The sequence below is a fragment of the Motacilla alba genome, chromosome 3 (genome assembly GCF_015832195.1).
Source record: "Motacilla alba alba isolate MOTALB_02 chromosome 3, Motacilla_alba_V1.0_pri, whole genome shotgun sequence".
NCBI classification, from domain to species: domain Eukaryota; kingdom Metazoa; phylum Chordata; class Aves; order Passeriformes; family Motacillidae; genus Motacilla; species Motacilla alba.
Genome location: NC_052018.1, coordinates 89,942,400 through 89,960,237, shown reverse-complemented (window position 1 = coordinate 89,960,237; position 17,838 = coordinate 89,942,400). Strand labels below are relative to the sequence as shown.

The 17,838-nt window shown below is 38.6% G+C and overlaps 1 protein-coding gene across 2 annotated transcripts in view; it reads left to right on the top strand.

Annotated features, from left to right (window-relative positions):
• The window catches only part of EML4 (EMAP like 4), a 146,475-nt gene that overhangs the window by 23,227 nt on the left and 105,410 nt on the right, over window positions 1-17,838 (top strand). The window contains exon 1 of one of the 2 annotated variants that reach the window (XM_038133904.1): window positions 10,142-10,744. The exons of the other annotated variant lie outside the window; for it this stretch is intronic. Coding sequence (XP_037989832.1) covers window positions 10,720-10,744 — 25 coding nt within the window. The 5' untranslated portion in view covers window positions 10,142-10,719. Of the gene's footprint in view, window positions 1-10,141; window positions 10,745-17,838 lie in introns of those variants that run through there. 2 annotated transcript variants of the gene reach the window in all.

The window sequence follows — 17,838 nt, the reverse complement described above, 5'->3', positions numbered from 1 at the left end:
GGGTTTGGCAGAGACAGGGGCAGGGGTCCTGTTTTATAGGGCAGTGAGACAACTTGAGTGAGTGTTTGAAAGTCACAGCTGTGCACCATGGAGCTGTGAACTTGCTAGGGAGAAAATGGGAATGGGAGCGAGGGATGACTGTGAGCTTTGTGGAGAATTTTCCCACTGTTTCAGTGTGAGGAATGGAGTTGCAAATAGGGGAGATTGCTGTGTGGGCAGAGGCAAGGCTTCCAGTTTTGCACAGCAGATTAAGGCAGGAAAAATTCAGTCCAACACTCCTGTCATAAGGGAGGATTTGTATGATAGTCCTGTGTTGTGGTGGTTGCACAGATTCTATACCTCTTTTCCTGCTCTTCCTCCCCGACACCTCCCTCTCCATCCCCTTCCCCTTGTCAAGCTCACCCAGCACTGACCAAAATCTGCTGCATTGACAGACCTGTTCAAACAGGTATATTGTATTTAAAATATATGTCCATAGCTCTGCATTAGTGCATTAATTTTGCTAATCTCACTCCATTATTACTTACATGTTCTTTCCATTTCTTGTTGGTTTTGAACTTGAGAAGGTTTGCACAACTAGAGGTGCATTTGCTTGCCTTTTAATTAAGCCAAGCATCTTTGATTGTCAAAAAATACGCAAGTATGTGGACTTTGCTAGTGGACAAGTGTTTGCTGGATGACTTAAATTCCACAAAATCTATGGAAAGGGAGGCACCTGAATGAATGAACATACATTTTCAGTGTGCCATAAGTGACTTGTATTAGCAAATGCAGCGGTCAGAACGACACCTGCAAAAGAATGTGGTGGTGGCAGAGATCAGAACTTGTGTGCTGGAAATGAGCAAAAATTTGTTCTTGAAAATTTGCATGTGTTTGTTTTTGTCCTAGGTGTAGATACAATGTTTTTGAAGGTTATATAAAAATAGTCTTTCTCTAAAATTGTGTAAGCAAAATAAAAACCTAAGAATTATTGGAATGAATGTGGAAAAAATTTATGAATTTATACAGCTATGCATGGTACTAGAGACATTGACTTGTCAAATTTAAAGGAATGCATAAAGGAATAAATACAAATGGAGGTGCATTGCCCTTTTATCCTTGAACACTCGAGTTTGCTGGAAGCACAGAAAATAACGATCAGTTGCTCAAGGTGCTGGATGTGTAGATTGATGCCAGCAGGAGTGCTTACAATAAAGAGAATACCTTCAGTTTTGAGTAGAATTCATACCGATGTTCACCATACCTTGAGGAGTAGTCACTCTTCTGAAAATAATCCGCTGTCAAATACAGGGAAAAACTTGCAATCTAGTTTAACCTAAAGGAAGATGTTTATCCCCTTTTAATTTTTTTTCATTGTTGACAGTGGTGAGTGGGTGGGGGTTTTTTTTGGGGGGTGTTTGCTTTGCTTTGTTTTTGTTTTTTTATTCTTTGTTTTATTTATTTTTGGCTTTTGGTGCTTTTTGGGAGGGCTTTTTTTTTCCCCTCTCTCTGCATGTTGCCTGAAACTCCTCTTGCAGTAGTTGAATATGGAATTGAGCAGCAAGCTGTATCTGCTGGAGGGAGCTACAAGTTCACCTTAAACTGCTGCTTCAGTGAGAGAGGACTTTGGTGTTGGAGAAAATTGGGGCAGGTTTTTGAGAGGGAAAAGCTCATGTGCAATTTGGAGTTTCCCCTTCTGGTGCTGCAGGGAAGAATCATGTGTTCTGTTTTCACTGTATAAAATCACTGGAGATCTTGGTCTTTGTGGTGACCTATCAATATCATGTGCAATCTTAGAATTTCTGACACTAGTCAGTAACTTCAGAGAAAAACACTAACTTTTAGGCAGTTCTGATGTTCATCTCTGCCCCTGGGTGCAATCTTAGATTTGCAGTTATAAAAGTGTTTCTTGGTCTGTCAGAGTTGATTGAAATTCAGCCATCAAATTAATTTTGGAGAATATAGTTTCTTTGCTAATAATTACTAGTGATGTAGTCATTACTGTGCAGCTGTGTGACTTTGAGGAACAGTTGTATTGAGCTTTTGGTTAATTTGCCTTTTGTGCTGTTAGAAATAAGCACAAAAAGCTTGTGATAAAAATCTCATCCTGGTCTGTGAATTTGTTGGATGGAGTTAGTGGAGTTGAGTAGAGGCAAAGCATTTCAGCTTCAGTCCCCAAGATTTATCCAAGTGGCATTGCAGTCACTTTCACCACGAAGCAAAAGAGAAATACAGAAGTTCCCGCTCCTTTCTTCAGTGTTTTTTCACCTTGCAGATTTAAAGTGCTGACTGAAGTTTGAGGAGCTCTGTGAGTGACTGCCTGTAAAAAAAGTTCAGACTGCAAGTAATATTTTGTAGCATCAGAAATGAAGAGCTGGAAATCTCACTCTGTGATGCACTGGCATTTCCTCTGCCATCATCTCTTGCTCTACTCCATCCCTCTGCTCTTCTGGCTTGGCTGCTTCATTTTTTTTAAATTTATTTCCCCAGGTACAGGCAGGTACTTTGAACAAGCAGCTGGCAGAGACTAGCAGCTTTTTCCTCTTTGTTGGCGGGATCTGATGAGGTCATGCAAGCACTTGCTTCAGGAGCTGGGAAATTGCGTTGCACTCTGTTCCAGTTAGGTTTTTGTGAATAATTGCAGGCTTCCCTTACCCCTTTTGTCTTAAGGGTTTCTGTTGTTAATTGGTTCAGCTTCATGAAGCTATGACAGCTGTGATAAGCTTCACCATTTTTACTTCCAGTTAAATATTTATAAAACGGGAATTTCACTGTATGTGGCTCAAAAATCAGATGGAGAGCCTCTGAGTGTATTTGTTTAATTGTCTGTAGCCAAGTACAGTTAGCATGTACTGTCCAGGCAGTGTAATTATCCTGTCTAGTAAGCATGCAGAATTCTTCCTTACTAGAAGACTGTTTTATTATTCCCTTGGTGTAGCATGGGACAGCAGTTGGATCCCCATGCTAAAAATAACAAAGGAAGATGTGCATTTTGTGTATTGCATCAGCTTTCAGCAAGCTTAAAATAATGCATTGTGCAAGAATGTGTCCTTCAGCTCATTCCCTAAAGACTATTGACAAGTTTAATTCTGTGAGCCACAAATGTCTCCTGCCATGTATGGACACAGAAATAACCTCATTCAACTTATAAAATAACTCATCAATTTTTATGCATTGGTCTACATTCGGGAGAAATTTGGATTGCTTGTGTGGAAGAGAAGAGGTAGCATTGGCTTTAACTAAAATATAGTACTCTGAATTGGATTGATTTGGCATGAGTGCTGGTCTAATTAAGTGCTTTCTGGAAAGGTTGTTTGGATGTCCATCCACATTCTTGAGTTTCTTTCCCAGGGAAGGGAATTGGAGAATGAATTTGTCATGTGAAGGACTTTTTTTTTTTTTTTTTTTTTTTTTTTAAATGGATGTGCGTTGATGCCTTTTTTGTTGTTTATTTGGATTTTTTTTTTTTTTTTTTACAAGTGAAATTGTATATAGGTGTTTCGGAAAGTAGAAGCTTAGTTCATCGGTTATTTTGGAAATTATGCATTCTTATTGCCTGTTTACTGGACAGGACAAATAAAAAGGAATTTGGTACACAGTAGGGAAGAGATCACTGTGACACTGAAGTTTGCTGTTTAGGGAAGAGAGACTTTGTAAAAAAGGTGTTATTATAACTTTCCCAAATTGAATGGGTGATTGCACTTGCTGATGTTTGAATCAATGCTGACATACAGCTTCTAATATTTTTTATAATGGCAGTGGAGCAGAATGAGCCCATTTCATGGAAAGACTCACTGAGATACTTTTCATTTTAACTTACTGTAACAGGACTAATCTGAAATCATAAGTCTCTTTAATTCTGTATACTAGAGACAATCTCTTGATTGCAACTCTTGGAGAATCAGCAATAAATGCATCCCAAATACCAATTATGCATTACTGCTTGTATTTGCTCATAGATTGACTAAACAGCTGTAGTAATGTATATCTTGTATATCTTGTACAACAGAGGTGTATTTCTAGACCAGAGGTACTTACTAATAACTATGCATTCTTCTTTTCTCTTTTGCTGTAGAATGGTATTTTTGTTCTCTGCTTTGGTGAGTTTTGTGTGTTGCCTCCATAAAGTTAATACTTAAAGAGAGAGCATGAATGGTTCTTCCAGTAGGCTAAGTAGCTATTGACCTAAATATTTAAAGCTTGCTTTGGAGATGTGAGGTGAAAGTATAACTTCCGTAAATGAACTGTCAGCTTCAGTGTTTGAGACTTCTTTTTATTTTCTGCTCTGTTTCTCACTCTGGAGTTGTTTTTTAAGGTATAAATTTAAAGAGATGGCATCATTAAGAAGAGAAAGCAATGAAAATATCATTCATATCTGTTGAGATAGTCACAAGTTTGCTTGGGCTGTTTCTGTGCATGTGTTTCCTTTGAGGCATTCATCCCCAAGGTTGGTGTGGAGCATCACTGCTCATTCCAGTGCTTCTCTCATTTCTTCTAAAACAGGTGGCAACTGGCTCTAAAGCATATCTGTGAAGTCCCAGTGTCCTTTTGTCTGTCCAGTACTTACTGCTGTGATCTTTATCTGGCATTTCTTGGGATGACAGAAGTGGATTTAGAAATGTGTACAAATACCTGAACTCTAACTTGAGTGACCCAGCTGTTGGAAATACACTGCAAACACGAGTTGCAGAGTAGGATTACTTTTAAAAACATCAGTTGATAGCAGTGGTAGGTAGTGGACTGTGGAATATGTGTGCTTGAATAAACAGGATTACATTTAACTTGGAAGGAAAAAAAGAAGCAGCAGAATGAAATGTTTTAGAGTATGATTCTAATGCTACAGAAGAGGCACAGTTGCAGTTTTACCCAGGTGGTTTATTCTGCCTTGGAATCAGGGAATAGGTAGCCATGAAACATGTAGTCTTCGCCCTCTGAAATGTTAAAAAGAATCTAGTTCTGAATAAATTTGATTTCTTTTTTCTCTTTGGTATGTGGTGTTTTTCCATTTGTTTGTTTTAGGGGTTTTTGTTTGATGTGTGTATGGTTTCAAAACTTGCATAGAGAGCTGACATTTCTGTCTGAGCATTTGTAAAAGTCTGGCACATCTACCAAAGTGAATTGAGACAATGAATTGAGGGTATTTGATGGCAATTGTTTTCCTTACTTGAATCAAAATTTCAACTTGAGTGTAGTCCACAGAATAGATTCAAAATTGCAAAATAGGTTTTTGTCTCTAAGTAATTAAAGGTGTCCAGGTGCACAGGAGCCTGAGATTACCATGACTACTCTGTTAAACTGTATTAAGACCAAATCCATATATAAATGTCCAGAGAAGAAATGATACCTCAGCTAATTGGCTTTTGATATTCTCATGAACTTTACTAGTCTGTAGTTAATCAGATGTTGATTCATATTTATTTAATTATTTTTGTGGTTTGATTTTTATATCAAATTATCTTACGAGTGGCTTAATCACAAGCCTTTTGCTCTTCACCTCAATTTTTAAGTGTATAGTGCAGGGTCTTTTAAAAACAAATAAATAACCTTAATCTACAAAATTAATGTTCCCAGCCTTAACTAGTTACTGAAACGTAGGCTATCAGGGGTATAGTTAGAGCTGTGTGTCTTTGAGTTTGGGGTTCTTTCTGGTTTTGTTGGGGTTTGTTTGTTTTGTTTTTGTTTATGGATATGCCATTTTCTCATACTTAATTCTGGCTAGCCGTAAAATTTTAGAGTCTTAATTTGGTACAACACATTCCTTTTTTTGTGCTCTGCTACTCTGTTTCTAACTACACTGAGTGTGAAGGAGCAGTATTTTTGCCAGTATAAGAACTGTTTTATACAATCCTGCATTAAAAGGTATTTAGGGAATTTCAGCAGTATGGACTTATCTGGAAAGATGAGCTAAACTGCATAACCTGCTTTAACAGGTTCCTGCAGTTGTGAATGCCTGCCTTTCATATGCAGTAATACAGAGGCAGCTGATTTGGGTTGGCCAAGTTCTGCTACATCAATTGTAATTACCTAAACTTAGACATGCCAGCTGGGATGAGAAAAAAATTAATTAAGTCTTCCTCTTCTATCTTCTGTCCCTTATTTAAAGTAAAAGCAGATTACTTCTGAGTCGAAAATGGTTTTAAAATCTTTGTGAGAGGAAACTAAGCCATGATGATTGTGTTTTTTACATGTGAGAGGTTGTTCTAGGTATTTTCCCAAATATAAACTAAAAGAGTACAGCTGAAGTGATCATCCTGAGCTGATAACTCTGCCCTGCCCAAACAAGCCCAGTGAATTTATGGCGGAAGGAGCCTAATTCCTACCTGCCTGCCCTTTCAGACAGGAGTGTGCCATCAGCAGTTTGACTTGGGAAGCAAAGAACCTTGAATAATTAAATTTAGGTCATAAAAGTTTAAGTAACATCCGGTCTCAGAAAGGATACATATGTCTGGAGGGGGTACAAAAAAAAAAAAAGACAAAAGGAAAGCAGGAAGAGAGAAAAGTACACCAAGGTTGAGTCAACAGAGGCCCTTCAGAAAAGGGGAATTCAACCCAAGGGAAGCCAATACAGAAAGCCATAAAATACATGAGGCAAATATATGGGAAGGAAATCAGAAGGGTGAGAAGTCTATGAAGCAGATGGTCTACTTTGTAATGTGTCACTTTACAAAAAGAGGAAGTGAAATAGTTCCTTCTCCAGTTGATAGTTAAAGAAAAAAAAATATGTTGGGCTGTGGAGATAAGTACTCTAATTCTGTGGAAGTGTCTTTTGCTTGTTTGGTGGTGTGGTGGTTTTTTTTGTCAGTGAGAGGGAATCACTGTCACGCTTTGGGATGTTGAATAAAGTGATATTCCAGCTGGTGAATTGAAAAATAGCAAACTGTTGTGACCAGTTGGATATGCCAAAGAATTCTGGAGAAGTCAGGGATGAGGAGGTTGTTCTGTTCCAAACGTGCATTTTGCTGTCAGTGAAAGGACAAAAAGGATAAGAAAAGTTAGTTAATTGGCTAAAACTAGACAAGTTTGAGACAATACAGACTAACCTGATGAGGCAGTATGATTGAGCACCGAGGAGGCAAAGAGGACAGCATGTTGGGCTAGGAGGATTTACTTTACTAGAGGCTTAATTACTGTCTTAGCTTATTTAGCAATGGGGCAGGACAAACACGAATTTACAGATAAGAGGACCTTCATGTAGATTCTAAATCTAAAATTGAGCAGGCAAATTTTAAGTACATGGAAGAAATTAGAATGCTTTATCTTAGTGCTTGTCTCCAAGGTATCCAAAAAAAAAAAAAAAAAGAGCTGGGGGAAACATATGAGACAATGGAAAGGTAGAACATCTCCTGTGAACAATGAACACTTAGCGAAGCTAAATCCAAGGAAAAGGAAATACTCCCACCCACTCTTTTTTCCTTATCCTTGTTCTCACAGAATCAGCGTTTACATTGAATAGCACATCTCTTTCAGAGGCCACTGAAGCTGAGAACTCTTCTGAGAATCAAATGATTTTGCCATTTGTATGAGCGGCAAGTAGTAGGTGTAAACAGTAAACAACATTTTGTTTTTAGCAAAGTGTAGAATTATCATTGTTTCAGGCATTGGCTAATTTCAGAGGTGTGGTTTTTAGTTTTTGGTTTTTGTGGTTCTTCCCCCTTGCCCCCTTCCAGTATGAAGTATGTCTGTATGTGTTATCAACATAAATGGAGAAGGAAACTCTTTCCCCTTTTCTGATACGTGCTGTAGGATAGATTCACCAGTGCACTTGCCAGATTGAAATTTTTTCTGAAGTACAGCCCTACTGCATGGGCAGCTTCTGACTTCAGTGTCTGTCAGGGGTGATGGAATGAATGAACATTCTTTTACTTCTTTTTAGAGAAAGAAGCAATAAAAACAATCAGCCTTCCCCCCTGCAACAAACAGACAAACAAAACCCCCAAATCAAATGCTTTGGTTTTTATCTTGTTTGACTTGTGCTTGGGAAAGTCATTACGAACTGTTTGTCTTATGAACGTATGAATATTTCTCTCCAGTGTTTAAGAAGCTGCTATGAGGCTGTAGCATCAATGGAGATGATGTGGGCTGTTATCTCTGTGAATATAAACAGAATTAAAAAGGAATTGCTCTGGCTGGAAACTGAACTCCCTTAGCAGTTCAAATGCTTCCATGCACTGGTGGCTGTTGGAGCCACAATGCCTTCATCTGCCCATTTCCACCTGCTTTGCAGCCACTGCTGTCATCAGGGAAGAGGCTTTTGAGGAGCTGAGATCTGCCCTGTAGCACGAGGGCTGAGCACAGTCTGGTGTAAGAGAGTCGGTCCTGAAGCTGTCAAATACAGCTGTTGATTTACTTCTTTTTGTGTTAAAGAGAAATGCAAGTCAGTTGAAGTCAGGTTGAGCATGTTGGATCTCATTGTCACTCCTTGAGAGTCCCATCTGATCTAGTGTGGATGGTGACTGGTGGCACAGGGCTCCATAATTCATGCTTATGAAAGAAACCTTTCTTTAAAATTTTTTATGGTCAGGTTAAATCCAATTGGTAAGCATCAAATGCAGTGAAATACTTTTTCAGAGGGGCCTTAAACTTTATAATGCCCTTAACAAGTATTCTTCTCTCATTCACTGTGTTTCCAAGCCCATCTGCAAAGCAGTTTCCATGCCTATTGCATTTATAGTGGATTAGTTATGTTTTTTTACCTAGAGGGGTATGTGTAAATCCTTGATGTGTGAATTGCTTCTGCAGATGTGTTCGAGTAGAAGCCCCACACTTCAAAGCCTGAATGTTGTGGATGTAAAGTACTTGGGACAAGACAAGGCCCCCGTGTCAAAGTGTTATCTCGAGAGATGGTTCTGAGGCTTGCGAAAGGGAGGTGCTTTAACTTGGACTTTCCTGCCTGGGAGAAGAAAGCTGTCTTTTATTACTGTTTGTGCTGAGTTACAGGAGTTAATCATTGTTCATGTGTGTGTGTGCATTGAGAGAGAATGTGTTCACCAAAGGCAGTAAATCCAACAGTTCAAGTTTTCTTCTGCTCGGTGCACTCAGTGCATATTCAATAATAATTTTCCCGTGTTAGGTGCTTTGAAAGCATTTAAAAATACAGTAATCAGAGGTGAACAGTGTTTTACAAAAAGTGCTCTTGCAATGTTTGGGTAATTGGTGTATAGTTAATTATAATTATACTATAGTTATTATAGATGTTATTCTAGTTGATATAGATGCGATTGTATTTCAGAATGTACAACCATACATCAGCACAGTAAAGCTGATGTGTGGCTGTACATTCTGAAATACAGTTACATCTGTCAAAGCATTAGACATGACAACTCCTACATTGGTCAAAGGCAAAATACCCCCAGGAATCACATAATTTTCTTCATTTTCACTTAGTCTTTGGTTGGCAGTATTCAGTTTGTTGTAAGTGAAGGATGCAGAGGCAGGTGAGTTAAAAGGAGGAGCTATTTTTAACCATTATGTGGTAAAGCCCATAGTAAGTTTCCACACACCTGGTGACCTTCAGTTTGAGAACATGCTGTTTTCTGTCTAGTCCAGTGTCTTTTATCTACCTTCAGACATCAGCAGCCTCTTTCAGAAAGGGTGTTAAACCTCTCTGCCAGACGAATGTGGGAGGGTCTTCCTCCTCATTCTCAATGAAGTTGTTTTATTATCCTAAAGAAGGGTACTTTGTATCTCTTCTAAAGCCTTAGTTTATTTTCTTTATACCCTTTGGTGCCATGTCTGGTTTTAAAACCAGCTATTCTTTGTATTTTTATTTTATTTTATTTTATGCCGATTTTTGTCAATAGTAATCTGAATGCGTTTGTTGCCCTCCTGAAAGGAATAAGTGACATTTTTAGGAATGGGTGAAACCTTTGACATTACATTTTTTAAAAGTAAATATTTTTATTAACATAAATACAACAATACTTGTAATCAAAGTGCTGTTGTGTTTTTAAGAATATTGATATAGTTTATGTAGTTTATATGTTAACAAATACAAAACCACTTCTTTTGCAGTTGAGTTCTGAAGAAAACTAAGTCCTTGTTTTATATTTTTCTCTTCTTAAAATGGTTTTGAAGGCAAAATTTTCTTCTACCGAAGTCGTTAAAACAAGACATTTGATTTCATTTTGCCACATAATAAAAACTAATTTTGGTTGTAATGAATGTTAAAAATTAGATGTAATAGAGAAGAATATAAACCTATGAAATATTAATTGCTTTTTTTAAGGGTATTTTTGTTCATGTTTATTTGTGGTGAGTTGGAAGGAAGTAAGCACTTTGTTTCCTGCTAAGTGTGGAAAGCTTTAAATATATATTGCTTGGTGCTAACTTTTTAAAAGCATTACTTATGACTGACACATCCTGGTGTAGTTTACTCTTCCCGCTAGTGACCTTGAAAACATGTCTGTGCAATAATTGCTTATTGCTGGAACAAAAGATAGTTCTGTCTTTGATTTGTTTGAATTCAGGAAGCCGTGTTTGCCAAAGTAAAATCTTGGTGACGCAACTATGTAAGGTTTCAGCAGCCCCACCTCTGCTAAGCAGTTTCAAGTTTTTAGTTTTAACCTTTGTTCATAGCCATATTCCTTTTCCAGCAGAATATCTGAGGTGGTTTGCTTTCTTCCTTTTGCACTGGAGCTGTGCTGAAGGAATGCCAAGTTAGAAGGAAAAGCAGCAGCAGCAAGTACTGTTGAGGTTTCCAACCCTTCTGTGCTAAGGCCCTTCTGGATGGTAGCAGAATAAATGGATTCTCTTCCTGATCATTGTGGTAAGGTTGATGCACAATATTCTCGAGTGTTGCGTGCTATAGATGGTGTGGGATTTGGAGGATAGGATTTTATAATGAGCTAGCTATGCTCGATATCTGAAAAGCAATGCAGAACGCCATCACTGAGCTCCAGTTGCCTTCCATTGAGAAGGGATAGTGGATCCAGTTAAATAGGTACTTCTTCCCTGCTGTAATGCAGTTTTCAGTCTGGCTCTGAGGTATTGCATTAACATTTGTCTTTGATATTGGTGTTTAATGCAAGAATACATTTCTAATGAGCCAAGCTGCTGAAAGTGCTCCCTCTAGGACTGTGTGAATGTAGTTTTCACTGCTTTATGATGAGGATTTGACTTTGTGTAATTATGGATTTGTAAGAACCTCTTCAAAGTCAATAGTTTTTGGAAAGCAATTACAGTTTTGAGGTGTATATTGCTGTTAATGTGCCGAGATGGTCCCTGTGCTGTACCGGCTGCGTATCCTGACCTCTACTCAGGACCGAGTCTCTGGCGAGTGCAACTTCTCCCCATTATCAAACTGCAAGCAAGCATTTAATTACAAATTAGCTGTTTTAACTGCTTTGGGGGAAACAAAGCCCCACAGTGTTTTGAAATTAAATCCTGAAGGATCAGCATTTCAGAAGCAGATCCGTCTGTTTCTGCCTGGAGCCATCCATATTTATGTGCGTGCATACACACGTGGCTTTTAATTATCAAACACCAAAGTTTCATATTGAGATTTCTGAAATTTGACCCTTGGATGAAAATTCTGATTTTGTCAAGCTCCTAAGTGCTTTAAGCATCGTGTTTGAATGTTTTCTGAGTGTAGAGGGCTGAAATCTAGAGTCATGGTCTTGGAGAGCGTTCAGAGCTTTGTTAATACTGCTCTCCAGTCCGATGCGATGCCAGGGGTCAAATCTTTGTTTACAGCAGAAGTAAATGAAGCAGTCATTTTACAAATGACTTGTGAAGAAATGATAGTAGTGGCGTGTGGAGCCTCTCTAGTCCGTTTGTTGCTGCATTTCGCTGTGCTTCATCTTTGTCCTGCCTGATTTACTGCCAAATTATGGGACAGCTCCTGGAGACCCTCACTGAAAGCAGTTTGTAATCTTCTACCATGTTGAGTACAATACCACATTTGTCATCACAGCCCACTGTTTGAGTTAAAATGGGCATGCAAAACTCATCATTTACAGAAATTGACTTATTTTCCCTCCTTCCAACCTGCTAATACTGTTGTGTTTCTTGCTCTTCTGTGCCTGCTTTCTGACAGGACTTCCAGAGCTAATGAGCATCACTCCTTTCCTAAGTCTCTTGGAGGTGCTGGTGAAGGATTCAGGCGTATTCTGTTCCTCGAGAGACTAAACTGTATTTAGTGTCCTTTTTAATTAGGGAAAAAAAATACATTTCCTCATTGAATGTATTTTTAGCCATTGGTATATGCAGATCTGCCTGCTGCAATACAAATAAACATCTGTGTTCAGTGTGGTCTGACTAGCAGACTAGTATCTGCAGAGAGAATAGCTTCAGCATACTTGAAGTTATGATGGACACAAGATACCTGAGATATCCAGATGCTCAAGAGCAGTTTCTCCTTAACGATTGTTATGGTTTGGAATGGGAGGAAATTTAGGGAAGTTAAGAAAAAAAAAATACATTAATAATTAACAAACACTAAAACCCACCATACCCATTAACACATTAGTTAAAAAAATCACAAAATTAAAAAATCTAAAATTAACAAACCAAAACCACTACAATGCTAGATAAAAGAAAACTGTGCATGCCTCAGAAGAACTTGGGGAAATCAATTCCATCGAGAATTGAGATAGTTGTTCAAGTGTTTGACATGAATGGAAAGCTTCCTAGAATAAATTTTTGTCTTGTCTCTGTAATAAGCAGGCTTCAAATTGAAATGAATTTTAAAATGCTTGCTGGAGAAGGTAAGAGGTATACAACAGCTGTTATAGATGAAAAAAGTCTTTCAGCTTCCAGGATTGACTAACTGTTGCCTTCCCCTTGGGCCACAAAGCAAGTGGTGAATGCTAAAGTAATGTGAAAATGGGATGGTAAAAGACTTGGAAAAAACATGAAATAATCTAACTTAAGAATGTTTTAATTGAGGCTTGGTCTTCTGGCTGCATTTAGATATAAATGATACCCGTTCATTTGGTGTGTGATAACCTCTGAGAAAGGGCTGGGACGTGCAGTGAGATTTTTGTGCTTTCTTAGGAAATACGTAAAATTAAGGGTGTTGATAATTGAGTACTTAAAGTTATTCTATGCAGAGATGAACCTTTTACTTGAAGACAGATTTACGTGATATTCACAGCTCATAAATCATTCTTGCATTGCCTCCCTGCTAGACTATTGGCAGTAGAAGGCATTTCTCAAAATATGCCTGTTTTCAATTAGCTCAAGGAAAATTCTCTAGTTACGGAAAGAACATCCATCCCTATTACCTGCCCCAGGAATTAACACCCAAATACGTTTGCGTGAAGATTACCAAAGCTTAGTGTGTGTAAGTAATGATTAGGGCTGATTTTTAAATAGGGGAGGATAGGAAGATTTAACCCAACTGCCTTTGAAATGTTTCTAATCCTGAGATTCAGAGTTGTGATGGGTTGTGGAACAGCTCCTCAGAAATGGAGAAGTGCAGCCCAAAGCATGTTGGGCGTGGAAGGCAGGAGGATTTGAGAGAGCCAGTGTGGTGTGGGCTGGAGCTGGTCAGGCTCTGGTTCAGAGGGTAATGGAAAGGCAGGATGCTGCCTCACTCGCCCAAGTTGCTCTGCTCTCCTGGGCAATTGTGCTATTTGTTGTTTTTCCTCTTTAGCAGCAGTTTTCTGTACACTCTGTGTACAACCTTCCCCCATTTTATCTCTGGGCTGAGGCAATTGAGTACTTCTTAGTTCTGTTTTATTATGTCTTCTCCGAGCAGCCTTCAGACGCCCTTGCCTTTTGTTTGCAATTTGCCCCCTTCATTATGCTTTGGTTAAAAAAAGTGTTTGTGTCCATGCAATTACAGATCCCTGCAAAACACAGTTTGTTCTGTGCTCTCAGGGTATTTCTTGCATGGCGAGTTCCACCTCTCCTACATCGACTTTGTTCTCTTAACTGAAGAAAAGGCAAGGGACATTGCCAGCTTTCACAGAAAGCTTTCTTCCAAGGAGAATTGAAATACTTCTAGTCTGTGACTTTTTCTATTGAAAACCAGATTTGTGTGAACTGGCATACTTGGAATGAACAATGTCCCATTTGGTCGATCCAAAATCCCTTTTTGAAGGCAAAATGGGTGATCTTGATTTGTGGGATGTTGCCAAAGTAAATGTCACTTGAAGTCATTGGCTTGCACTTAGCTGGAGCAATGTACCTGGCTTTTAAATAAAGCTTTTTTTTCACTGCCTGATCGTGGGTGAGGAGCTAATTTTATTCTGTTTTGCTGCTAGTGAGTGGATTTCTAAGGTACTGAGTTAATTAGAGCAACTCCTCTCTGTTTTCCCAGGGAAAGAAGCGTGTACTTCAGCACTTACATTCCAATGTGTAAAATGACAAAGAGACAATGTTTCTAGGAGCATCTTGTCAGCTCCTCTGGTGGGGAGGGCAGGTTTCTTGAGAGTATATGTGTGTGTGTGTGTGTGTGTATACACATTTGGAGAACCTGTGTGAACATATGTCAGCCACTTCTACAGAGTGAGCATTTCCATAAATTGTTACGAGTGTCTAGATTAAAATGATGCTGGTGTGTATTTGGGCTGATAGGGCAATGCTAGCCATCTAATAATTTAAGTAGTCACCTTTTCATTGTGGTCAAAAGAAGTGGGTCATTTTACAATGTGTTTACAAGGAGAAAAATGTACTCTGTGACATTGAGACTGTGACACATTGTTCTGCTACTTGTTGTGATGCATTGGGGCTCGGGCACACAAAGGACAATGCTAAGGAAATGCTTTGTATATAGTCTATATTGGGAATTCTTGACATTTTTGTTAATAGCATGTAAGTCTGTGTTTATGGGACTTGAAAAGCACTTTAGAGATCCTCGCAGTTTGTGGCCGTGTCAGTACAAACCTGGGCTTTTATCAAAGACTTGGTGGACAGTTCTGAAGTGGCTGGAGTTTATCGCATCCAGAAGTGCTCAACAGGAAGATTGTTTCTGCTCAATATACCTGTTCAGGGATCTTTGTCTGCTGATATTCCATGTGCCAAGATGCAAAATGTTCTTTAGAAAAATTAAAAATAAACTGGCTGTGCTTTGAATTCAATATTTGGAGGAACAGTGTCTTTTTATCATATTTTTCAGCTGGAAGGAGAGAATGGGAGAGAGGGAGGATAGCCTTGGCCATGCTAAGCTGACCTGTGTGATGAGTGAAGGGGTAGCAAGCACCATTTTGTCCCCACTTTTAAAAATCTTTTATTTAATATACCTGTGGTCTCAGGCTTTTGAAGGCTGAAGGAAACCAATGCCCAGTTTTTATGAATTCATGTAGTAGATGGCTATCTCTTTACTGTAGGGCTTCTGGAAAATGTAATTTCTCCTTTACTTGCAGAACAAATTTTGAAAAATTTGGGAAGAGTTCATTTGTTACTTAGCTATAGGTTCTGTGCTTTAATAAGAATAATATGCTTCCCTTTTACTAATGCTTTTATGCTCTTGACTGTTGCATCCCATGATGTAACCTTTCACCTGAAAATTTCGACTTCCAAAAACCCACAAGGTGAGGCAGGAATAGGAAGAGAGCATTTTAAAGTAAGACCATACTTTGTAAGTACTGTTATAAAGAACAAAATATATGTAATACACATATAAAATGTGCATATATTATATATAGATAGAGAGATACATGTAAATGTATATATTTATTTAAAAGGATAAATATTTATGTACATGACTTTTTTGCCAGCTTACTTCAGTAACAATTAAGAATGCTTTTTGTTGGTGTTAAACCATTTTTGTAAAATTTGAAGAGAAGCAGCATTAGGGTTGCCTTTAGCTTGGAGGAAGCCATGGTGGGGGGGGTAGAGGTGCTGTGTCTGAGCAGTGCACAGGGAACAAGGAAACACCACCATCAAACACAAGGCGCCATTTGTTTCCCCAGGTTGTTGTAGTGCTAACGGTCAAATCTGCTTCAATTTTATAATAGAGTCTGAGTTGAGGCTAAAAAATGAGAGGTCCTGCTCCTTTTGGAGTTTTACCCTTGATTTCTATGTGGGACTCCTAGAACAATTGTTATGTCTTAATATATTATTGCTGTCAGGAGTATTTTCTGGAAGGATTTTTCTGAGGGATTGCTGTGTTATCACCACAGCCCTAAATGGAAGTTGCTTAGAATGAGAGTTAAACTGTAATGCTGCACTGGGTCATGAAAGATAGGCAAAGCTAGCATAATGCTTTGGGTTGCTGTTCAGACACTGATGATGCTCTTGAAAAAGCTTCTTTTTCTGTGCCTTCCAGGGAATAATTTTTGAATTTAAACATCCTGTCTCTTCAGATTGTTTGGATAGCGCTTGCACAAGCTTGAGGAGGAGAGAATTGATGTGTTGTGCATGAGGAGGCTCTCTGTTTAACGTAGTCAAAGACTAGTATGTGCCAAATACAGAAAAGCAAGAAAACTGCTCTCAATTATTGAGTGCCTATGTATTTAAGAAGGGGAAGGTAAATAAAAGGAAAGAAAAAATTCTTGTGTTTTTTGTTTGTTGTTTTTTTTTTTTTTCCCTAGTCCTGACTGATCAAATCTCTGTTGCTTATGTAATTTTTGAAAAGGAAATAATCCTGGTGAGCTGTTGGGTCATTGGTTTATGGGTCTAGCTCCAGGAAACCTTGGAGAAAATAATTTAGTTAAAACGATGACACTAATGAGGCTGAGAGGGAGATGCTCAGCAGTCTCACTAGTAGGATGTTGACTCTTGTCAATGCTGTCTCCCAAGTCCACTGGGTGGAGGCTTCCTGGTGTTACTTGGCTTTCCTTGGTGGCACATGAGAGCTCTGGCTGAGCTTTCTTTTTGTCTGGGCTGGCTGTGTTTGCCAGGAGCCAAGGACCTGTGAATCCCCCAGTGTTCAGGCTGGAGGGAGAGTCCTCAGTGGGGTTTCTGGATTTCAGCTGGTGCTTTTTGAAACTCAATTTCCTTAATTCTGTCTGTTAAATCCGTCAGTTGAAGGATGCTCCATTATGTTGGTGGAAGAAGTGGTGGGAATGCTGGCTTAGATTCAGTTTTAGATGTCATCATACTTGAACAGTGGTGGTAATAGACCCCATATTTAGCCCCTTGCATCTAAAGAAAACAATTTATATATTGGTTTTCTGTAAAAGCTTTCAGAGTATCAAGTGAATTTCTCTTCCTACTGCTAGTGAAATTAGCAGCTTTGTTCAGGAGAGTTTTTTGCGGGGGGTGAGGAGGCTGGGGTTTGTGAAATTGTCACATTTGTTTTTGGCTACATACAGAACTAGCTTATCTTAGTGTATTTTCAAAGCTGGTTTATAGCAGATACTGACATGCTGTCCAAAATAACCACATGTTCCTTTGAAGAAAGAAAAGAAAGTGAAGGACAAAGTTCTTTTTAGCAGGTCTAACTGCTTTCTTATAAGGCAGAGAAAGCTGGTTAGAGAAAAATACTACTCTGAAGAGTTTTGATTAGGTTCTATATTGTCCTTGTTTATGCTTTTCCTTAAAAAATCCAGCAAAGCAGCACTACTGCTCTGCAAGTAAAGTTCTGTGAAACATTTCTAGTGCTTCTATGAAAAGGCAAGCAAAAAAGAAAAACTAATTCCTGCAGTCAGAAAGTCTTGAGGTTTTTCAAGCTGTGTGTCCTACACAGCTACTTTTCTTTGTGTGATTGCTTACTTTGAGGTTTTGAAGAGTAGAAATGTAACATAGAGGCAGATGGCCTGCAAAAAGGAACACTTGAATGTAAACTGAAATATAAGAGGATATTAACTGTAGTGCTGTACTTTCAGGTTCTTATATGCACATTTCCTATATACCAGTCTTGCCAGAGCTATTCTGTGAGGTTTAAACCACGTCATTCATACATAGGAAAGAATAAGAAAATTTAAAAAAAATAAAAAGCCAAAGAAGGCTTAATATAACTTTTGCCCTTTC